The sequence below is a fragment of the Musca vetustissima genome, unplaced genomic scaffold (assembly GCF_032173495.1).
Source record: "Musca vetustissima isolate MV318-11 ecotype Yass unplaced genomic scaffold, APGP_CSIRO_Mvet_v1 utg783, whole genome shotgun sequence".
NCBI classification, from domain to species: Eukaryota; Metazoa; Arthropoda; class Insecta; order Diptera; family Muscidae; genus Musca; species Musca vetustissima.
In genome coordinates, this window is record NW_026872781.1 from 9357 (window position 1) to 34228 (window position 24872).

At 34.1% G+C, this 24872-nt stretch overlaps 3 protein-coding genes across 3 annotated transcripts; 1 reads left to right on the forward strand and 2 right to left on the reverse strand.

Moving 5' to 3' along the window:
• Positions 1 to 6350: 6350 nt before the first annotated feature.
• On the reverse strand, positions 6351 to 15625 carry LOC133338303 (probable helicase senataxin). Its single transcript, XM_061546484.1, has 10 exons — positions 15428 to 15625; positions 9970 to 13313; positions 9614 to 9753; positions 9426 to 9542; positions 8709 to 9367; positions 7827 to 8047; positions 7612 to 7756; positions 7105 to 7541; positions 6850 to 7039; positions 6351 to 6521 (listed from the first exon to the last, which is right to left on the reverse strand). Exons 1-10 carry the CDS (start codon positions 15623 to 15625, stop codon positions 6351 to 6353), a joined length of 5622 nt encoding a protein of 1873 aa, XP_061402468.1.
• Positions 15626 to 16191: 566 nt separating this feature from the next.
• LOC133338314 (helicase POLQ-like) lies at positions 16192 to 20267 on the forward strand. The gene is made up of 9 exons (XM_061546494.1): positions 16192 to 17056; positions 17196 to 17374; positions 17430 to 17703; positions 17772 to 17977; positions 18046 to 18191; positions 18474 to 18927; positions 18979 to 19857; positions 19944 to 20078; positions 20163 to 20267. Exons 1-9 carry the CDS (start codon positions 16192 to 16194, stop codon positions 20265 to 20267), a joined length of 3243 nt encoding a protein of 1080 aa, XP_061402478.1.
• Positions 20268 to 20944: 677 nt separating this feature from the next.
• On the reverse strand, positions 20945 to 22095 carry LOC133338325 (uncharacterized). Its single transcript, XM_061546504.1, has one exon. It carries the CDS (start codon positions 22067 to 22069, stop codon positions 20945 to 20947), a length of 1125 nt encoding a protein of 374 aa, XP_061402488.1. The 5' UTR covers positions 22070 to 22095.
• Between the last annotated feature and the right edge of the window lie 2777 nt (positions 22096 to 24872).

Sequence of the window (24872 nt, forward strand, 5' to 3'; positions counted from 1 at the left end):
TCTCAATTATATGGAATATCGAATTTTTCTGCTTGGTTAGACTATCATTTATGTCATCTAACTGAATTTTAGCGGTAGATAACTTCAGTTCTCGTTATTGTGGCTTAATGAAAGTTGAAGATAATTGACCAAATGGAACCAGTGACAATTGGTCTTCATGGCTTCATGGAATTCTACAGCTCATTGGTAATATTGCCGAATATGAAGAATCGAATATGAGAATTTGCTCTGAGGTGAGGTAACAAACATCATACGTCCTGAAACATAGCAACATACGGGTTATTTTACGCCTTGTTAACTTGTGGCACTACAATATTGAAAAATATACTATGAAATATATGGTGTAGTCAATAAATTAGTTTTTCCTTGTTGGTAGTAAGTCTTCTCTTTTTATTTAAATCCAAAAACAAAAAATCATTTACGTTGTTTTCAAAAAAAAAAAAAAAAACTAAACTCAATATTCCATTAAATAAAAGCGAAAATTATATAAAAAAAACATTCAGAATTTTTTGTTCTAAGAAAAAAATCTTAATCATTTTATATTTAAGTTTTAACAATTAGTTGGAAATCGCTGCTGCTTAGGCAAGACGATTGTTTTATGACACCAAATAACGATAACAAATACACCAATAAGTCAAACCCTCCTTAATGAAATATACAATTAAATGTATCGGGAAAATTGTGTAGAAAATAAATTCCTATTACAAACATCGTAATCTACTCCGGCCCCCTTTCCTTTTGTATTTCCTTCCTTATTATTATTATTTTTTTTTTTGTTTAAAGTGCAATATAGTTTAATTTATTAATTAAGCTATACAGAAAAAGTAATAACTTTATTCAATTTATATAAATAAAATAAATAATTCAATTTAAAACCAAATGATAAATGAACTACTTTCACATTTCGTGTATCTTTAAATTACACCAAAAAGAAAACAAAAAAAATTATTAGAAAATTAAAACTGACGAAAAAAACATAAGAAAAATATATATTAATATCTTATATGTGGTTGAATTTAAAATAAAAATAAAATGAAAAAATGTTAAAAAGATGGAGGAAATAACCAAATGAATTGTTAAATTTATGAAAAAAAAAGTGCAAATCCAAATCCTTTTCCATACATGCATGTATTTGCACATCCAGTACCCCGCAAAAAAATCGATATATTTTTTCATTTGTTTCTTTCAATGTCTCATGTGTAATTTTATAGAAATAATGAAGAAAAAACGAAAAAAAAAAACAAAATAAAATCTATGTTAATGTAGATTCATGTGTTTCGAAAATATGTGCGTAGTCGAATCGAAAATCAGGTAAGTTGGAAAATTGTTGTCTAAATTCAGTTCAATAAGAATAATTATGAAATTAAAAAAACAACAACAAATTTTGAAAGTGGAGTTAGAATAAGAAAATTATTTCGGAAGGAAAGTTATGAATTTTAGAAATAAAAAAAAAACGGATCATGATTTCTTTTAATAACCGCATTTTATATATGGTGTCATTGAAATCACTTATTATACATTGATGAACGTTCCAGCTACACATTAAAAGACAATATGGACAAATTATGGATTTAAATAAGATTACAAAGTCGTAAGCCATTTTTTAAGAATACCTTTCTAACGATACCAAGAAACATAAACGTGGATTTTAAAAGGACACCAAGAGCCATAAGCATAGATTTTTAATAGGACTGCAAGAGGAATAAAGTTTTTTATATTGAAAAAATATATATTTGTCAAGGAAATCTATTTAAAAAATGTAAATTTTTTTCAAAAATATTTTTATATATATTAAAAAAAAAACATTTTTTATATTTATTTCATTTATTTCACATGTAATCCAAGGCTATCAAGCCCATTAACGAACAGAATTACAATATACATCGTACAAAATTAACTTTACCTTCAAAGATAAAACTACTCCACGCAGCCGAGCTACTCTAACAATGAATGAATAATCCATTAAATAAGCAATTCGCGGTATTATCAACTGACTGTTTCTAGTAGAGTGTGAAAACATAAAGGTTCCTATTAGGAAAAGCGGACTTTGAAAAACAATTAAGTTGTAAAACAAAAGCAACAACCGACAATTTAAAAATGATTGAAACGAATAGTCCAGAAATTTGTGCACATAGGGCGAAATATGAGATAGACGATTAAGTCAATATAAGTAGCGCACAGCACGGTTCAACGACAGTTGCACCAAATTCAAGTTGCATTGCGTCGTACCTGAGTAGATCTCAAAACAATATATAATCGAAGGGAGGACAAGAGCCCTTACTAACCGTTCCTTGACAAAAAGTGGAAAAGATAAATCAGTTCCATAAAGAGATCTCTTAAAGACCAATTATTTCTTGTCACTACCCGGTTAATATGTTGCCTAAACGAAAGATTGTTATCTAAAATAACAACAATCTCTTCGATGTTACAAAAGCTCATAACATACGTCGGTCATGCTTGAGAATGGGCCTCTCAGTGCTGCATAACTCGCGACCAACACATTTCGATCCATCCCATCAATCATTTTCATTAATAGACTATTTTTTAACTTCAAACCCTAACCGCATGGTACGTAGTGGACAGTTTATATGTCCGGATATTTCGAAGCACGCCTTCATCTGTATCTCAATGGATTTGTCTGTCAACAGAGAACAATATACTCATGAATACGTCGACTACAACAATGTCAATGAGAGCGATTTGCACTATGTAGCCTCCTCGTTGGATCTTTCGAATATGTTCAATACAACGAATGTTGATGCCCAATTAGACATTCTGATGTATGGAATTTGGCAGCTACATTCAGTATTTCCAAAGAAAATATTCAGAAAATCATTCAATAGAGACAAATGGATAAATTCCCCCGTTATTCGTTACCATCAGTCTATTGCAGATTTGGCATATAGTTCTTATCTTTTAGATAAAAGTACTCAAAAATGGCAAATTTACTGCAAAGCAAGAAATCGAGCCAAGTCCATTAAGAGGAAACACAAGCAGCTTTATCATGCTTCACTTTTTAATACCTGCACTAGTTCTAAAAATCTTTGGAGTATAATTAGGAAAAATGGTTTAATTGATAAAAATTCTACTAGGGAAAAACAGCTAACCATAGAAGATCTCAATTCTTTAAACACTTCTTTTGTTAGCAATCAGCTAGATGTTGATACTAACATTGATAATACCCTAGATATGTTAACTGCTAATGACGGGTTCTCATTTCAATGCATTTCATCCACCGATCTTTATTTAGCTTTTTCAGCCGTCAAATCAAATGCACCAGGAATTGATGGTCTCCCTCTAAAATTTTTTAAAATTATTTTCCCGTACATTTCTTCGTACTTCTTACATTTCACAAATACCATCATCATGACCTCATCGTTTCCAAAAGAGTGGAAAATAGCTAAAATTAACCCAATCAGGAAGAAGGACTCGACTGGGGAAAATTACAGACCAATAGCTCTGCTTCCTGTATTATCAAAAGTAGTGGAATACGTTTTAAAAAAACAGCTTGATAATTATTTAGAGAACAATAATATGCTTGATGATTGCCAATGTGGCTTTCGTAGTCATCGAAGCACGTCGATGCTACTGGTAGGCCTAACCGACTCAATAAGAAGAAATCTTTGTGAGCAGAATGTTTCGATATTACTATCTCTAGACTTAGAGAAAGCCTTCGATAAAATTGATTATAGCATATTAATAGGAAAATTAATAAATTTCTATGATTTCAGCCCTAACGCCTGTAAATTGATTCATTCATACTTAAATGAAAGATATCAATGTGTTTCCATGCAGGGTATTCTCTCTGATGTATTACCTGTAAAAAGTGGTGTTCCTCAAGGTTCTATCTTGGGCCCAATGTTTTTTATTATGTTTTTAAACGACTTATTTAGCAGTATTCGTTGTTATTGTACTCCTTACTCATATGCGGATGACATACAACTTTTATTTAAAGCATCTATAGATAGCCCCGATGTCCTTCTTGCTAAATTTAACTGTGTTATGAACCTGCTGTATGTATGGATGAATTCCAACCGATTAATTGTTAACCCTAAAAAAACAAATGCTTTAGTTTTTCCTAGTAGTGCTCACTCTAATTTATCACTCAATTATAACTGTCAAATAATTAACATCGTCAGTAGCATAAGATGCCTTGGTATTATTATTGACGATAAGCTAACATTTGATAGTCATATTGATAATGTAGTCACCCATACACATTTAACATTACGACAACTTTATAACACGGATTTAATTCTACCCCGCAATATAAAGTTACAACTGGTGCATTCACTAATAATGTCTCATATACTGTACTGCATTGAAATATTCTCTGGCACAACCAAAACAAATATGAAAAGGATTAAGCTATCGATTCACAGAGTTGTTCGTTATCTTTTTTCGCTTTAAAAATTTGACCATGTTAGCACTAAAGTTAAACAATTTCTTGGTTGTCATTTTTGGAGATTTATAGACTGTAGAACATTAATGCTGTTTTATAATGCTACTAAAAATCAAAGTCCTGATTTTCTACTACAACAGCCTGTTTTTGTAAAATTCTAAACGAACGAATTCGATTGACTTACGACCAAACTCCTTGGTTTTGAAAAATATGTCATTTATTTTTGTTTTGAATCAAAAAATATTTGTTTACATAAACAAATAAGTCTGTTCGTTTAGTCAAGCAAAGAACAGAACAAACCAATTAATTGTTCCAAGAGCTATCGGTCAAATGAATAAATCATTTTCAAGAGCTATCGGTCAAATGAATAAATCATACGAATTGCCAGAACTTTCAATAAGCTCCCGCATTCCCTAAAGCAATTTTCATTATCAAGCAGCACATATAAATTAAAAATAATAGACCACTACGGTTCCACTTAATTATCTGTACTCTATAAATATGATTTATAATGAACCCTTTCCGCAATACCTTCGAAATGGAAAATCGGGTATGCTTAAATTGATTTTATGTCTAAAATATCTAAACAAATTATAATATTATTTACTAATGTTTTTGGAGTAGTTCTCAATTTTTCTACCTAAACTAAAGTATGTCATATTTTTTTATAATATACAAATTTAAATTCTTATATTTTATACAATGCTGTTTATTACTAAATATTGAATATGTGATATTAATACACTTACTTGAGTAGTTAGCCACTTGCCAAACATTGAAATATATTATTATTTTTAGAATAATACCTTCTAAGATATCATTAAGAAATCTTGTTAAATGGAGTAGTATAGTTTGCAATTTAAATGAAATCGGCCTTAATGGCTTCAAATTGCATTTTTTGGAATAAATAAAATATTCAAACTCCCCAACATACTCTATAATAGCACCAGCTTACCTAACAAGAACACTAACATCACTGAACTTCGAGAAGGCTATTACTACGCATCCAATCACTCAACAACGCCATTACTAAATCTATTTGTGACTGCAACACAGTAACAAAATGACTATCCCCCTTAAATACTAACTGCAAATCATCAGCAAAGGCAAACGGGACACACCAACTCTCCAATTTTTTAAACAGGTCGTTTATGTAGATTATAAACAATAGAGGACCTAGAACAGATCCTTGGGGAACACCACTACGAACCCCCAGTAGACCACTACACCTTCCATCAACACTAACCAATTGACTCCTACTACTCAAAAATATTTTTTTATATTCTTAAAAATACTTTTCAAGTGTCAAAAGTGTAGATAAAAAAAAACTATTTCTTCTTATTTAAAAAATTAAATATTTCCATATACGCATTAAATTTTTATCTATATTTTAAAAAAATTACATGACGTCCCAAAAAAGGTATTTTTTTGGACATCATGTTATGTAAAAAAAATATTTTTTATGGTTTGAATTTAAAAAAAAAATATATTTTATGATATTTCCAAGACTCGTGAAAACAACTTCCCTCGTCAATGAACAACGTCGCCACAAACATGCCTTAGTATTCCATTTAAGATCACTTTTTTTTAAATAAAAAAAACATTTTATGTTACATTTTCATTACGAAAAAACAAATCGTTAAACCATTATTGTTATTGATAATACTAACAATATTTTTTTTTTAAAAGAATGACAATATGTAGTTTTTAATGAATTAAAAAATACACAATTAAGAAATAAAATAGAAATTGAATGCAACTCTTACCAATAACAAAACAAATTATGATAATCATATAAAGAAGGTAATACTAAACTTATGTAAAAAAATAATAATAGTAAATTCAAAAGTTTGTTTTTATATATAGTATGTATGTATGTACATTTAAACTGCATATATGATAGAAAATACAGGTATATTAGTCTTATACAGTATATGTATATACAGTTCTAAACTGTATCGCTATTGGGTTTGGTTTTATTTTCTGAATTTATATCCTTTTTAATTCTTATTTTATCAATCACATTTGTGTGTATATCATTAACACAATTCGTTGAAATTTCATAATAGAGATTACGTTCACGAGCACTTTGCAGTAGACTTCGCCAGGCCGGAACAACCTAAATATAAAAAAATAAACGACAACAATTATTTTTTGACAAGTGTAACCGTTGTTAATATTTCTTCGGTCAAAAAATATAAAAAATCATGTCAGATAACATGAGTGTCAAACAAAGGTCCTTTCACCTTTTTTAAACACAGCCTACTCTAGGTCTTCTAACTGTTAACAATGCATTTCGTTTTGATATAAGAAACTTGAAAAATGATCTCATATTTTAGGTGAGGTTTGCCTTAATAACTTATATTACATTTTATTATTTTATTATCGTAATGCCTTTGTCTGCAATCTCATTCAAAAACAAAATTAAGAAAAATAATACAACTTACCTCTAAATTTTTAAAATTTCCGCATAAAATTAGACATTTTTTAGGACGCGTCAAGGCCACATTAAGTCTTTGAGGATTCGATAGGAAACCAATACCATTTGTGCGGGCATTCGATATAACAATGACATCTTTTTCCAGTCCCTGATAAGAATCAATGGTATTCACCATTATATTTGTTAAGCCAAGGGATCTGCCAAAATTTCGAAACATTATTGTTACAAAAAATTGTTAAAAAAACTTATTATTCCGACATACCTAATTGAATGTTCCAATGTTGTCCGATGATGTGCATATGGTGTTATTACACCATAACTATTATATTTATTTGGTATGAAACCGTCGAGAGCCTTTAACAGTTTCGCCACAAATTCTGCTTCCAGATTGTTGGTAATTTTTCCATTCGAACATGATGAATTTTGCGTGTAGGCCAAATTCAATACCGAGAACGGCATCAGCGGTGATTTATAGTCCTGAGTTTTGCGATCACTAATCAATTCATTGCGATAGAAATATTGATTGGGCCATTTACATATTTCCGGATGCATGCGATACTGGGTCTGTAGACCACAGATTATGTGATCTTTCGTTATGAAGCCATTGGTATTGGCACCGCTAGCAATGCTTGGTATATTGTCTAAACAATTTTGTATTCGGGTGAACATTGAGGTACCCAAACCCAATTCATTCGCTTTCTGAAAAGTAAAAATTGAATTTATTTTCGTTAAAAAAAATCAAAAATCTTTTCCAATAATCCCATCATACCTTTGACAATATAGTGGCGGGTAATTGTTGTGTGTCACCAACCAGGACCAGAGAATTTACTCCAAATCTCAAGGGTAATAATGTCCAAGGTTCGGTACACTGTGTTGCTTCATCGATAATGCAAATATCAAAATAATTTACATATCTAACAGTAAATTGGAAAAAAGACAAGTATACCGATTTGTGTTGTAGTGCTGCAAAGAATTTTTACTTACTGAGCAAGTTTAACACAACTGGAAAGTGTGGCACACACAATATTGGCATTATTTAAAAACCATGTGGCAATGCTCCGTTCATCTTCGGGCCTTGTAAATTGTGTCGATATATTTCGCATCAATTGTAGCTTACGTTGTTTCTCCAGCAGCATATCTTCTTCGACAGTACCCTTTATATTGCGTTTCGACATCTCAGCTATCTGGGCTTCTAGTTGTAAAATCTGTAGATGAAAATGAAGAAGAGTTATAAACTTAAAAAAAGGTTTATCATGCTGAACAGATGTTCCGGTAAAGGAACCCTGCCAATCAGCATAGATCTGGCATGATTGCTTCTTGTCACACACGAATACAAGAACACATTTTATTCATTCAATCATTCACTCACATAGTCTCTTCGCGTACGAGTTGTCTTACAGTTCTGTCGTAGTACGATCAACATTTTGTAACGTATTTTAGTTTCCAGAATAAATTTGGCTAAGTTTGTTAAATCATAAAACAAGTCTTTTATTCACAACATAGAATCAATCAAATCGTATTTTACCCCGCGTAAAACCACAACAGGAAGTATCGTCGACTTTTCAAAAGAAGAAAAACATGTCAGTCGACATTATCGACAGATGGATCCCAGCAGCCTATGGTTTACGCAGGTCTAGGGAATTACATAGCGATTCGAACCATCTACACCCTTCCGAAGATTGCTCAAAAACATGCGTATGCCGTGAAAGCAATTATAGGTGTGTGGACAAGCATTAGCTGAGACTTTGGCCACAGCCATATTACAAAAATCCAAAAAAAAAAGGAACATCCATCTACAGTTTTCCCCCTTTTTACCGCGTCATGTCCCTTTTTTATCAACACTACTACCACATCACATAAACTTACTTGGTTTTTTAAATTTTCCTTATTCTCCATCGGGATATCCGGATTAGTTGCCTTCATTTTTTTCATTTGTTCATGTTCAATAATCGCTTGCAATGTTACCGGATAGACCAAACGATTTATTTTATCCTGCAGCCCATAACGTATAAGACGAAAACGAATTTCCGGTCTCATTCTCATACTAATATCATACAATTTGCCAGCGATGACATCAACGGCTGCATTACTTTGGGCACATATCAAAATTTTCTTATCCATACACCTGACCTCGTCACCATATAACGTTTGCAATGCTAAATTCGTGATGACACACGATTTGCCCGTACCCGGCGGTCCTTGTATCAGTGATACATTAGGTGTTGTCTCATCAATGATCCGAACATAGGTATTCAATAACACCTGACGTTGTTTATCGTTTAACGGGTCAAAACCACGATAGATGACTTTCTTTTTTGGAGGATGGCGACTCTGTAACATTTCCAGGGGATCGAGGATTTTTTTGAATAATGGTGTTGCCTCCAGCTGATAGACAGCATTGAAGGCACCAAATTCAACACGAACATTATCGATGACGGGTCGTATCGTCAATTCGTGTATGCCACAAAAGAAATCTTTGGTTATGTTTTTGGGTACAATTTCAAAAACCATTGTATTACAGGTACCTGGAACAGATAATACTTGTTGGTCATCATTACACAAAAGGGCTTTACCACAACTTACCAGCCCCTTTACGCGTCGATGTCAAATATGCAAACATATTTGTATTCATTTTATTCGATTCCAATATAACCAAATCATATTTACTGCTGTCCAGCTGTTGGCGATTTTGATAGGTAACTATGTAGAAAAGAATTGAATTATTATTGAGTTCATATTTTTGCATTTTACTTTTTGGTAAATATATTTACATTTCGTGACTAGCATCAAACGATTGGCATTTGTCGTTACATATTCCAATGCAACTTTGTACTTTTTGACATTTTTTGTTAGATTATATTCCCGCTCCAAAAGACTAACAAATTCAAGTTTCATAAGAGGGAAAACAATACTGTAAAATAAATAAAAAAACTTAATATCACAAATAATATGCGCATACTGTTTGTGAAAAATCGGAGACGAGACAGTTTTAAACTGTATCCATATCCATATTTCTAAAACGAGAAGTCGACAATTCAACTCAACAGATGGTTCACCTGAGATGGACTTTCAAAAGATAATAAACATTCATTATACAGTCGGTGTGGTTTTTTCACGCCTCACTTACCTTTTATAATGATCAAATGAACTGAATTGTATTGGCATGGGGTAGACAATATCACTGGCTGCTTCTACAGCGGCATTCCGTTTCACCAACCATTCATCACTCCATGCAAGAATTTGTGAAATAATTTTATCGGTGTTATCAATAATTGGATAGGTACGTCTTATTAATTGGCGTCGGTCCTTGTGCGTAGTCAGTGGTAAAATATCCTTGGCGGCCACTTTTCGTGCTCCACTAATCCTTTCAATATAGTGTATTGTAGGTATATCATTAAATCGAACGGTTTTCTTTTTACTTGCTGCACTTTTCGATGGTGAAAGTATTGATGTCAGGACAGTACCAGTACAACGTTGTGTCGATATGTTGTTAAGTTTAGTTTTATTCTTCTCCGATTCAATGATATTTTTTTCCATTGAGGCAAATGTAATTTTATTGGTTGTTCGAAGGGCACGGGCCGCCAATGCTTCTTTACACACAGCTGTGGGTGTATCGGGTGTAACATTGGGCGAGGTTGTTGTTGAGAGTCGCCTATTTGGTAAAGTCGCTTCTTTACTCGCTGCCGCAGCTGTTGTGTTTGGAGCATCGGAAATATTATGGGATCCTGAGGTAGCAGTTGTTGACAGGCGCCTATTAGGTGGTATGATTGGTTTCGTCACGTGGTCAGGTTTCTTTAGTAGTAAATTATCTGGTTTGGAAATTTCCTGAGAAAATGTGGTAAAACCACAATCCATGCTTGTTGAACGTTTGATGGGATCTTTTTTCGTTAGCGTTTCCGTACTGTTGGAACGTTTTAATGGTTCTTTGTTAGAAAATTCATTGTGTGTATTGGCTGGAATTTTGGGTATTTTAAATGTAGCCGATGTCGATGACGACGAGGATGATGATGTGGATGATTTCTTTGTTTCATTTTTACGCGCCAACTCCATCGTCTCGTCTTGTGCCAAAAATGCACCCCTATTATGCTCCGTAATCTTAACTTTTGCTTTTTTCGTTCTAATATCGGAATGGTCATTTGATGTGGAACTTTTTCTTTTCAGATTATCTTTAGTTGGGCTGGTGTGTTTTTCGGCAAGCTGTTTCAATCTATCCTTTCGGCATTCCTTTATGATTTCTATACGTTCCTTGTCTCGTTTTTTGGACACACTTGGCTTTTCCGACCATTTCTTTTTCAACACTTTATTGATTTCATCATGACGTAGTTGTTCACGTATCGAATTCAGTTTCTTCGAAAGTGAAGGAATTTTTTTATTTTTCAAAATTATTGGAGACTTTTCGGCAGAAACTCCTCGAAGTTTTCCTTTATGTTTTGGTAGAGAGGGTGCTGAAATAATTGCTGGTGGTGGCCGTGTAATTGACTTTTCTTTTGGATGCTCTGCCGTGTGGTTTGCCAACTCCGGCGTGGCTGTAGCTTTTTCTACGGTTTTCTTGGATTTTTCATTGGTTTTTTCAAATTCATCTTCGGACGAAGAAGAAGATGAAGGCACTGCTTTACATTTACTTAGACTTTTTCTTCTGGGCCGTACTAGCGGTGAATCATTGTCAGGAACAGCATTTTGAAATGTGTTTGAGTCTGGACTTTTGTCTCTGGTATTTTTTCGATTATCATCTAATCTTGTAAGGCTAACCGAACATTCCTTAACTTTTATACCACCCACATCCGGTTGATCAGCAGAAGATAAATCGTTATTGGTGCTGTACAAATCAGCAATGTAACCCAATTCCTCTTCCTCATCCACCTCTTCATTAATATTTGAATTCGCATCTCGATTTGCGTATTCCTGTTCGTCTACAATATCTTCTTCATCACTCAGATTATCATCCAAATCATAGATCTGGGATTGATTGCTGTAGTTGAAACTTTGCGAAAATATTTTGTTGGACCAATCGGAGACCTTAGATTCCAATTCCTTGTCATAGTCCTCATCATCACTTATAACCCAGCATGAATTATCCAATTCATTTAACAGTGACGCATTTCTTTCCAAGTCGGGTTCCTCCTTTATTTTTATAGGTAACAGCTCACCAGCATTTGTGTTATCTGCGGATGTTATATCCTCCTCTAAGTCATTGTCAAAATCGTCTTTTAACTCTGCCTTCATGTCATTGATTAGGACCTGAGAAAACATAAACTCTTCAATATCCTCATCATCGGAATGTGGTTCGTACGATGTGTAATCTTCCAAATCAACATTGTCGCTACTGGCCACCACTGCTGAATTTTCCTTGGTCTTTTGGGCATTCAAATGATTTTTAATTACCTCCAAAGCTCTTTGTGTTGAGGTAGTCTCCTCAAAGGAATCATTTAAGGAAGTATTAAAAATATTTGGACTTTTTGCTAATGGAGGATTTTGAACGGTGGTTGGCTTGCCTTCATCACCCCCACCATCATCATCGTGTTTTGGCGGTGTAGATGATGTTATAATGCCCAATTCTTCTTCATCTCCAGCTGTATCATCATCACTGAGTAAAGTTATACACTCGCCGTTGACTATTGGATTATTAATATTTGCCGTTGGTATTAAAGGCCGTCCGCTGAGATCGTTATAAACCAATGGATTAATTTCTTTTAGAGTATTTTTCTGTTCGTCATCCAATTCGCCAAAAATATCCTTTACATCGGCCGATACCGAGTGTATATGTTCTTGTTTAATACTTGGTATAATGGGTATGTGAATTTTATTATTACTGTTATCTTCTGTTGGTTGAGATACATCCTCTCTAGAGGTATTTGTGGTATTTTCTTTTTCGCTAACTATTTTTTGATTTGTCTGTAATTCACATTCCTTTTTAGTTACCTTCTGGTTGTTTTCTTCCTTTTCATTTGTTAACGAGTTGACTTTATTATCAATGGTGGACAATGCTTTCAATGATGCGCAATCTTCATTGCATTCTTTTTTAACTGAATTTTCTTTGATATTCGATCCAAGATTATTTGCCAGTGGCAGTTCTTCTTTGTTTTGCGTTTGATCTTCCTGTTTGGAGTTTTCATTATTTTCCGGTTTTTTAGGTTTACTATTTGTCGGATTATCTTCATCATCACTAATTATTAAAATTGCCTCCTCTACGACAGGTTTACTATTTATTTTACTTTCGACATTTGCACTGGTTGATGGTTTATTATTGTTACTGTTTGTATTACTATTAGATTTAGAAGTTTGTGCAGTATTAGAATTAGGAGCCCTTGCTCTTGTGATTGGCATATATTTTAATTCATATATAGGTAATGTTAATTCATCTTCCTCTGAACATTGTATGGAAACACCAATCCCAATAGAATCGCCTTTATTGAGTGTGATCGTTGAACTTTTATGCAGTACGTCATTAACGAATATGCCATTCACAGAATTCTAGAAGAAGAGGAAAAGAGAAATGTTTATACTTAATGCATATATTAAAATTTATTTTTTACATAAACAGTGAAATAAAAACTTAATTTACATAATTTGTTACAGAAATTTCAAATACCGAATTGGTGTCCACATCAATCTATTGTATACTATAAAGAATGCCATTGAAAATTATTTTCCTATACCAAGGATCCCAGGAGTAATAACAATGTGTAGGCAAAATTTCAAAGGTGTATCCATTATATTGCCATCTCCATCTTGATTTCAAAATAGAGACGGACACGACTAAATTAACATCAAATTTTATTTTGTCAAGTTGTGTTTCTAAGGGAATAACAAATTCAATAAAGACTCTATTTTATGGAAGGACTTGCTATGTCTGGTCGTATGGAATAAATTGTTCCCACATTAATCTTCAATCACAAGGATTCATTTGTAAGAAACGAATAACAGAAGAAAACCCTCTAATTAACATTTATGAAAATTTGTTGACAGTAGTCTTTTTGGTATGAAATTCTTTAGGAGATATTTATTAAATTTCTAAGTAGTAAATTATAACTTAAAACTAACAAATTTTGAAGAAACCCGTTCTATAGTGCCAGACATAATATATAAATATGAGGCATTAATTTTTTCGTAGAGTATAATCTACTGATAAATTTCAATACAATCCATACTTGTTGAGGTTCCTTTGTTGTTAGCTGTTGGAACGTTTAACGGTTATTTTATTTGAAATTTCAGGATAAGTGTTGGCCAGATTTTTTTTCTGACCTTTTAAATGTTGCCGATTTCAAGGATGATCGTGTCAATTTCTTTGTTTAATTTCTACGTACCTCCTCCTTGTCTTTTTGTGCCAAAAATTCACATCTATTATGATCCGTAATCTTAACTTTTGTTTTTCGTTCTATATCGTAGTATAAGTATAGAAAATGTTATTGGACCCTGAGGTAACAGTTGTCTATTCGGTGTAAGTGATTTCGTCACGTGATCAGGTCTCTTTAGTAGTAAATTATCTGGTTTTGAAATTTGTTAAAAATTTTATTGTGAGTATTGACTGGAATTTTGGGTATTTAAAATGTTGCCGATGTCGTGACGTCGATGTCGATTTCTTTGTTTCATTTTAACGTGCCACCTTCTTATCGTTTTTTTTTTCGAACGTATACGTCCGAGGGGCTGAGAGAGAATAGAATACTAGCTACCGAATCTTCTTCAACAGCCAGTTATATATTAAGTTGTACTACTCATTTAAAAATACAAAATCTACATTTGAGTAAACAGAATTGAAATCAATATAGCGAACATTTTAGGGGCTGAGAGAGAATAGAATACTTCTACCGAATCTTCTTCAACAGCCAGTTATATATTAAGTTGTACTACTCATTTAAAAATACAAAATCTACATTTGAGTAAACAGAATTGAAATCAATACACATTTTACTAAGTGGATCTTCCATAGAGTAATTGGGTTTATAGTGGACTAGAAGCCACTACCTCGACGACACTACATGACGACACTTCCATAGAGTAATTGAGTTGATAATGGACTAGAAGCCACTACCTCGACGACACTACATGAAAGTGAATCTGGAACAGGTTGTTACATCTTCAAATAGATCAGAATGAATCAAAATCAAAAAGTAACATAAAATGAATAGTATATCCCGATGCTACTCAGACTCCTGTTCTTGGGAAATTGTCCTCCTTATGTTGTTATACGACTATTTTCTGTTCAACCTACGTTGGGCAGAGAATCACTGCAAAACAAAAAAAAAATCCTGATCATTTTGACCATATCTGTTTACATTGATTTTTGAACAAATAAACTAGAAATGAGTCATTCTTGAGATGGCGTACAGAGGCAACTTGATGTTGCAATCATGCAAAAATAATAAATGGAGGCAATATTGGTATTCATTAATAACAAATTTGTTATATCAAAATACTCTGCAGTTCTTCCTTTTTCTACCCAGCTTCCTGTTTCTTATCACCAATAGTGCAAAAAACTGTAGTGCACAAAATTGCAATGTGGGCATATTTGTTGATTTCATCACACACCGAACATTAACAAAGAATATTAGTTATGCATTGGCGAACAACAATAACTAAATACATACCAAATCCTTAATAGTAACCGATTGATCATCCTGGGAAACTTCAACTTCAGCATGATGTCGGGAAACATAATGGGAATCCAATATTCGTATAAGTGAAGATGAATGGCGTCCCACACTATTCAAACCCAATCTCAAGCGATGACATTCTCCAATAGAGCTGCGTTCCAGAACCCAGGATGAATATCTTTGGGTGGTCATATTCAATGAAACTTTTTGTCAGTGCACAATAACAAATCAACATTTATAGAGATTCCATTGAAAACGTGCATGTATTTTATTTTATTAAGTATTGAAGAATTTATCTTTAAGTATCGAAAACAATGCAAATGTTTTGTTTAGAAATAAATAAAAACAGAAGATATTGCCACCCTTATGGAATATGCAGCAACATTTTTGGGAAAGTATGTCAATCAGCCGGTTGCACTCTTAAAATTATTTATATCCAGTAGTATTAAAAATCCATTGACGTTATTTGTATTTCGTTGATGCAGAAGAGCAGCTCTTGCCATTTTATTATATAATTGATTTTATTTAAACCTTTATTTATAAATACAAAGTGTTCAAATATAAATAAAATTCCAAACACAATAAATCTGGCAATCATGGTTTTGTTTGTAATTCACCCTCTCTCAAAGATAAGAGAGAGAGAGCACGAAACCTAAATCAGCTGTTAATAGAGGTTTGTTTACAAATTTTGGCGCCTTAATTTGTTTTGATTTTGAATGGCATTACAGATGTTTTGTTAAATACCCATTCGTTTTGATATGTCTCGAAATTCCCGAAATATCAGAGCCCGCGAAAATTCAAATGGTTCAAGTGAAGAACAACAAATAAAACGTCAAAGAAGATGTGACCGTACCATAATAGAACCCAGTGAATCTGTCCTTTGGCCAGAAACGGATGACAGCTTTTTCTCAGATGTAAAATTGGATACTATTCTCAAGTCCCATCAGGGACATGCGAACAAAAAATCCACGAATGCTAAAGGCAATAGCTTCTTTCACAATGACAATGATGATAGCCTATTCAGTGACATTGTATTGCCACAGGAATCCGAAGGTGTACACAGTAATGTGGGTGGCACTCCCATAGATCCCGTTTTACCAACATCCGATGCTGGCATTTTGGGTGATGATACACTGTTCTCGGAAATCGATGTGGATCAGTTGGTGGCCGATGACAATTGTAAAAAGGAAACCACAACCCAGACAACTTCGAAAACTATGGAAGAACCGGATCTTTTTAATGATGATGATTTTCCCCTCGATGAAATGCTGATGCAGGGAACACAAAAATTCTTAGCAGATGTTGCATTCAAAATACCCAAACCTCCGGATGGTGGGGGCAATGGCCAGCAACCAATTAATAAAACTCAACGAAATGTGGATTGTTATGTAGCGGGTACACAATATGAAACTCGGAAAGAAATCCAAAATCGTACCGTAAATCCATTGCAACAGACACACATTAACAGGGAAATAGAAAATCTTTCGAATATTAGTTGGAATGCTGATGACTTCAATGAAGAGGAGCCCAAAGAGGATTTTCCCTGTAAGGGCGATTTTTATGGACTTCCAGATAGAGTTAAACGTATGATTTTTGAAACTAAGAATATAAAGAGTTTGTATGGTGAGTATTTCAGTATTGGAAGCTGTATACAACCAATTAACACATATCAAATGTCTTTGTAATCCAAATTAATCCTAAAAATCCTTGTAATGGAGTTTGAAATCAACTTGTATAAATCTACGTTTTTATGCATTTTCAGAATGGCAAGATGAATGCCTCAATTTACCAGCCATACGACAACGTAAAAATCTTATTTATGCCTTGCCTACAAGTGGTGGTAAAACTTTAGTAGCTGAAATTTTAATGTTACGCGAGGTAATATGCCGAGAAAAGAATGTCCTATTTATATTGCCCTATGTGTCCATAGTTCAGGAAAAGGTAAGTCCGATGTTTTTTCAAAAATTATAAATATTTTCCATCTTTTCTTTTTCAGGTTAGTGCAATGTCACCCTTTGCCATTGCCTTAGATTTCATAGTGGAAGAATATACAGCCGGCAAGGGCAAATGTCCGCCAGTGCCTAGAAAGAAACGAAAAAGTATTTTTATTGCTTCAATTGAAAAGGGTGCGGTGTTGTTTGATAGTCTAATTGAAGCCGAAAGAGCCAATGAAATTGGACTAGTGGTTGTAGATGAATTACATTTGATTGGCGAACGGGGTAGGGGTGCCTATTTGGAAGCTTTACTCACGAAAGTTATGTATTTAAATGGTGGGTATTTTTCTACTTAGAATTGTAGTAATCTTTGATGTAAAAACGAAGTCCATAAACCAATTTAGCAAAAATACAAATTGTTGGCATGAGTGCCACCATTGGAAATCTGTCGGAAATATCACAGTTTTTAAATGCCGATGTTTATACACGCGGTTTTCGTCCGGTCGAATTAAAGGAATACATAAAATGTGGCCGTGATATATTACAAATAAATTTACAAGGACAAACATTAGAGGAAATTTTCGTATTTAGTCGTAGTGTTAATTTTAATGTGAGTATTTTATGATGACACAATTTACGATTGCATTTTATTTGTTGGTAATATATATTCATTTACAGTATAGCGAAGCTGTGTTACGTTCGGATCCAGATCATTTAGCTGGTTTGGTAACAGAATGTGCTCCGAAAAATGGTTGTCTCATTTTTTGTTCATCACGTAAAAATTGTGAAAATGTTGCTGTACTGTTGAGTCGTGTTTTGCCCAAGTAAGTTTTCTATTTTTTTTTCTGATAAAATGGAAAAATTGTCATGTCAAGGGATACAAGAGCTTCATAAAGCTTTCCATAGAGATTTCGTGGTTATCTCCTAGGCATAGAAGACTTTCTGTGAGTATTTATGAACACAGGACACCTTCTTCAGTACTGTTTCACATTAATGGCCTTTTATACAACTGAATTACTTTATGGTGACAGTATATATTTTCTAGATAAATCCACGAATCAAAAGATCAATTTCAGCGTTTTTATGTTTGTTTTCAATTTTAGAAGCAAATTCCTGGAATATCGTAAAAGTGAGAAGGCGGATTTGATGGATGCTCTCGATAAAGTCTGTGGCATTTTGAGTCCGGTATTGGCACGTACCATACCATATGGTGTGGCTTATCATCATTCGGGCCTCACAACCGACGAACGAAAATTTATCGAGGCAGCTTATCGTTTCGGTGTTTTAAGTGTAATCTGCTGCACCTCAACCTTGGCAGCCGGTGTAAATTTACCAGCCAAAAGGGTGATAATAAGAGCACCCTATGTGGGTGCCGAATTTATGACACTTTGTAAATATAAACAAATGATTGGACGCGCTGGCCGTGCCGGTATGGGTGAGGCTGGCGAAAGTATTCTCATAAGTTCGAGTCGTGATAATGTCCGAGTTGGTGAAATGCTCTTCTCCCCAATGGACAAGGCTATAAGTTCATTGGATTATGATGGCAAAATTGGATTACAGGTAGTATTTTGAAATGGAATAAATTCCTGGCCATTGCCATACCATTTATAGTCTCTTATTTTAAGTGCAATTGGCATGGGAATGGCTTCATGTCGCGCGGATTTGCATCGTTTAGTCCAGAGCACTCTGTTGGCGGTGCAGGCCAGCCAATTGGGCGTTTCAGTTACCACAATGGTCAAGGAAATACTTTGTGAAATGTTTAAAAATAAAGTTTTAAAATTGGCCAACAACGATGCCAAAAAGGATATTTCGGACATATTGATAACCCAGGATTTGGCCAACAAAACCAATAATCATCAATTGCCCGAACGTACAATAAAGTTGCACAACACTACCCGTTTCCAATTGACTACAATTGGTAAGGCAGCTTTTAAGGCTGGCATTGACTATAAACGAGCCTATGCCATACACAATGAGCTGGCCACAGCCCAAAAGCAATTGATTCTAACAAATTATGCCCACATTCTGTATTTGGTGGTATGTTTCAATTCCAATGCCCATGGTGACGAACTGTTTCCGGCGGATCCAACAATACTATTTCATTGCTATGAAAAATTGGAGGAACCCACACAACGTCTATTCAAGCAATTGGGTTTCACTGAGGCCCATGCGGCAAAAATGGCCAAAACCATGTCCATACAAGGCCCAATGGAATTGAAATTAAATCGTCTCTATAAGGTTTTGATACTTGTGGATCTGCTTAATTTAATGCCCATACCTAGTGTTGCGACCAAATATAATATTGAACGTGGTATGCTACAGAATTTGACAAGTCAAGCAACAGCAGCAGCCAGTGCTATTGTACGTCTGTGTGATCAGGTAGAGGAATTTTGGTGTTTTAAAAGTCTCTTTGAACGTGTTGGCAAGAAAATGGATCGGTGTGGCACGGTGGAATTAGAACCGCTGTTGGAATTGCCAGCTGTGAAAATGGTAAATATGAATTTCGGTGGAAATATCTCTTTTCCATAACTCGAAGTTACTTGTTAATTTGCAATTGCCACCATTTTTTATTTTAGAATCGAGCCAAACAATTATATTCGGCCGGCTATAAAACAATTGAGGATATAGCCAAATGTCGGCCAATGCAATTGGTAAAATCTGTGGAACACATGCCATTAAGAATAGCCAAAGAAATTATATCAGCAGCCAAGGTATGTGAAAAAATAAAATTATTTATAGTTTTTTTTTTCTTTTTTTTAATTTCATGTATTTAATTTTTAATGTTTTTATTTTAGATAATTTTAATGAAAAAACTCGATCATTTGGAAGAAGAGACGGAAGCTTTAAAAGTTTGCCTTAAACCCAACAATGATAATCTCAGCGAAGAATTGCAAGTGTAGAGTGATCCGCAAAATTTAACATTTCTCAAGATATATGATGTTATAGTATATAGTGTAATTTGTTTATGTATATATTTTTTTCCAGAAATTGAATTCTCAGATTTTGTTTAGAACTTGTCGACATTTGTATTTTTTATTAACAAAATGGATGACTAAGCGAATTTTTTTCGTTTTTCCGCTGTTACTCTTGGAAGCATTGTCCTACCACAAAGCATCGCCATCTTTCTCGTTCGTTGTTTTTTTTCATTGCACTTGAAGCATTATGACTTATTTTCTCTCTGGCTTTCATTTATCGCATCTTTTTTCTAAATATACAACAAATTGTCTGTTCCCGTACTCAAAAGCTGGTAAAACTTTTAAATATTACAAGAAAAATTGAAAAAGATTTCAATAATTAGAACAATCTTGCACTTTTTTGAACAAAACAAAAAATAAATTAAAAAATTTTAATATATATTTTTTACAACTTTTGAAAAAACAAACCCCTTTTTTATAAAAAAAAATACGGAAATGTGAATTCCCCAACAAATTTGAATTTACACATTCAAATCTCAAAATTGTATAATATGAATCGAATAGATTTGTAAACCAAAAATACAAAAAGCCACATTTCTTTCGAAGATTTTTTTCTTTAATTTTATCACATATTCATTTTTTTCTAAAACTAAAATTTAAATTCACGATGAGTTTGTTGGTATTTGAATTCTACGTTTTTTTCTTTTCTCAAACACCTCGGCTAGTTGTGTTAATAAATTGATGGCTTTAAAATCTTCTTCAAATATTGCAAAATCTTCTAAGGGTTCCAAGAAAGCTAAAGCTTCTTCATAACTGGTTATTGTTGTTGGTGGTGCTCTTCCTTCATCTGTTACACTGGTTGCTGATGTCGATGACATATTTCCATAACTTGTCCTACAAATATACGGCTCTGGGGGTTCCTCTACGTCTTCTTCCTTTATCTTCAGGTCAGTAGGTGTTTGTCTTGATGATGGTGGCATGTGGCCCTTAAGCATACTCTCCAATATACTCACATCGGGTTTAATATCGTCTTGTTGTTGTCCATCTTCGGCAATTTCTTCAACTTGATAATCACCAAAATTAATTGTGGGCCCCACCTCTTCGTGTTCATTGAACATATCCTCATCATAATGCGGCTGTTCTTCGCCACTGTCCGCACTATCAAATATCGGATGTCTCAGTAAATGTTCACCGGCTTCCTCACCCAATTCCATACTATTACCACCGCTAGAATCGGGTAGCATTTGATTTTTTGTGCTGCCCGGCTGTGAGGACAGGGCATGATCTACCTCCTTAGCACAATAGGTTATTATGTCCTTACAGTTGAGTGACTTTTGTGGTTTTCTCGAGACAATTATTTGATTCATGTGTTCCAAATCAATATTGAAGACCGACTTGAAATCACGTATCCACGCCCGATTGGGAAAGAACTTTTCAATGTTGATCATTTCTTTAAATTCCATTGCACGATCACGAATCACATCATCGGTTATTTGTTGTAAATTATGATAATGGGCTCGTTTAATGTACTCGTACATACAATTACCGAGGAAGTTGATTTTCTTGTGACGCACCACTTTGGAATCGTCTTTCATGACATCAATTATTTGACAGCTGGCATAGTACTTGAGAATTTGTTTGCGGTTGGCGACAATATTTTTGATTTGTTCCCAACTGCATTTGAAGGCCGAGGCCACTCGCTGATAGACGGGCAATTCATCGTACATGCGAATCGCCTGCACTCGTTCCTCCAAATTGAGTATTTTGCGGGGTTTATCCTTGAGCATTTGTCGTTGTATGACATATTGGCAGAGCTGTTGGTAGACCAATGAAAAAAATGAAAAAATTTCAATACATTTGTTTTGCAAGGACTTTTTTTAAGATTATAATAAATACATTAAATTGGATAATTAAATGGTCAAATTGGCAGAAGCGATATGATAACTAAAATCAAAATAGATCAGGCAGGAAACGCCATTAATTTTAGGCGAAATACATTATTTGAATGCATGAGGCAGACTGTTCCAAACTCGAGCAACTCGAACTACAAAGGCTCTAGAAAATACATACCTAGCGACGCGAGGTATACAAATTTGTGGATTTCTAGCAGATCTTGAAAAAATAAATGAAGAGCATATGGTAACAGGTTTTCCAGTTTTAAAGAATATTTTTTTTAAAGAATATTTTTTCATGATCTAGAGTAAGCAAGGATTTATTGAAAAATATTTTTTCAAGGGTACAACAAGGCGTGCATTTTTAAAGAATATTTTTTCAAGGATACAAGTCGTGTTTTTTTTTAAATATTTTTTCAAGGGTACAACTAGGCGTTAAAGAATATTTTTTTAAGGTCTAGAATAGGCGTGAATTCATTAAAGAATATTTTTCAAGGTCCAACTGAGGCGAGGATTTATTAAAGAATATTTTTCAAGGGCCAACTGAGGCGTGGATTTATTAAAGAATATTTTTCAAGGGCCAACTGAGGCAAGGATTTATTAAAGAATATTTTTTCAAGGGTACAACTAGGCGTGGACTTGTTAAAGAATATTTTTTCAAGGTCTAGAATAGGCGTGAATTTATTAAAGAATATTTTTCAAGGTCTAGAATAGGCAAGGATTTATTAAAGAATATTTTTTCAAGGGTACAACAAGGCGTGAACTTGTTAAAGAATATTTTTCAAGGTCTAGAATAGGCAAGGCATGGACTTGTTAAAGAATATTTTTTCAAGGTCTAGTAATTTAACAATTTTTAATGGAATGGAAATTTATTTCCCGAAAATGTTTAATATGAGTCCATGCTTTCCAATTTCAATCATTTTATCAGATCCTACCCTAGTTTTCTAACCTGTGAGTCTGTAATTTTGTATTTCTCAACATAATCAACATGCCTACCCAACATTACGACACTTTTAGAACTTCGATATGAAACGCCCAAGGTTTGAGATGCCTGCATATAAAAGCTTGGACCTTTCTTCAATATTTTATATAGGTTACTATATTTGATGCTAATCCCCTTGGATCTGCATACCAAAGAAAATACAATTCCATCTCTGACAAATAGGTGCGACAAGAAACTGTGGAAATATCAGATACAAAACTTGGTCGGCGGCACAGCAACACAAAAAAATGCATTTAAAATTTCTACTTGCATTTTTTTGATGCCGACGACACATCGGAACACTTGTCTATCCCTCCATTGATATAAAATTGAACGTACGCATATACATCTATACATTCCTCGTCGTACATACAGTACGTGTGGGTCACAATGAGGTGAAGGTAACAACAAGGGAGCTGAGAGTATATTCGAACGCACACCAATAGAGCAAGCAAGCGAACGAGAGAGACAGCCAGCCCAAAACAAAGGCAAACCCCCAAACCTGCTGTCCGGAGAATAAGCTAAATGAGAATTTCTTATATATTTGTTGGACCCGAACACGAAGAACATTGTACTCTAGGTTCGCTTTGCTTGTTTGGTTAAGGCATGGGAATGAATGGGCGAGGGGGAGGTGGCTTGAGAGGGCGGATGATGTTTTGTCTTGTCAAATTCAGACTTGTCGTAAATGCGTTGCATTTTGTTGTTGTTTTTTATTATGTGGAGTTGAAAAAGGAGGGGTTTGGAACAACAAACTTTTGATATGAAGATGTTAAAATTCATATGTGGATACAATTATAATTGAAGATATACATATGTATATGATTATTTTTCAATAGAAATTCTTCATTTGACCATATGCCAAGTATAGGAAAACCAAATCAAACACACGATGTCATACACTCACCTTTTTCCCAAACCGATGTTTGGAACCAATTTTCTTTTTGGTCTCAATTTTGAATCAAGCTTGTATACACACAACAGGAGAGCAGAAATTTTGTTTTCTCGATTGGAAGTACGACAAGCGTGCAGGACGTTGTTAACGAGAAAAAGATTGAACACGACTAAAATATGCCATCAACAATTTGTCTCACCAAGCTGCGTCCACAAAATAAATCATATACAGTAGAGCTGTAGAGCGCACAAGCGACAATGAGAGATGTGGAGAGAGAGAGAAACCTTGTTGGCCAAACAGCCAGCTAGATAGGGCAGGCAGGCAGCCGGTCAGTTACCAAGTCATGGCAGATACAACACGACTGTTCTATAAGGGTACTGGTGTAGTGCTGACTTGAACGACTCTTTTACAGAACCCATTTGGACCACCACATTGATGAAGATAATATTAAAATTTTATAAAATTGCAATTAAAAAAGCGGTTCGTCAATTGTCGCATTTACGTAGGCATACACACATACATACAAAATGCATGCTATTAGTAATTTAATGCAAAGTCTATGGAGTGCCGTGTTATAAACAAGCTAAAAAAAAAGCCAGTCGGTGTTGCCGACAGATGTATACCCCAAGCCTATGGTTTGGGGATGTTTACGGATTTACTACACACGGGTTTTATTATTCGATTTATATAATGTATAGAAATGTATGTTTCAATGTTTGTGGGAGTAGAAGTAGTGGATCGATGGATTTCATCTTCGGACATCATCTAGATTCGGTAAAAGTATTACGATTTACAAAGTTTGGACCAAATCGGACACTTAATTC

Coding starts and splice junctions, on each gene's coding strand:
- LOC133338303 (XM_061546484.1), bottom strand. CDS start 15,625: ATGACCACCCAAAGATATTCATCCTGGGTTCTGGAACGCAGCTCTATT. Junction 9,754..9,969: donor TCATTTGATCATTATAAAAG/GTAAGTGAGGCG, acceptor TTTATTTTACAG/TATTGTTTTCCCTCTTATGA. Junction 7,040..7,104: donor ACATTGGAACATTCAATTAG/GTATGTCGGAAT, acceptor AAATTTTGGCAG/ATCCCTTGGCTTAACAAATA.
- LOC133338314 (XM_061546494.1), top strand. CDS start 16,192: ATGTCTCGAAATTCCCGAAATATCAGAGCCCGCGAAAATTCAAATGGT. Junction 18,192..18,473: donor TTGAGTCGTGTTTTGCCCAA/GTAAGTTTTCTA, acceptor CAATTTTAGAAG/CAAATTCCTGGAATATCGTA. Junction 20,079..20,162: donor AAATTATATCAGCAGCCAAG/GTATGTGAAAAA, acceptor TTTTTATTTTAG/ATAATTTTAATGAAAAAACT.
- LOC133338325 (XM_061546504.1), bottom strand. CDS start 22,069: ATGCTCAAGGATAAACCCCGCAAAATACTCAATTTGGAGGAACGAGTG.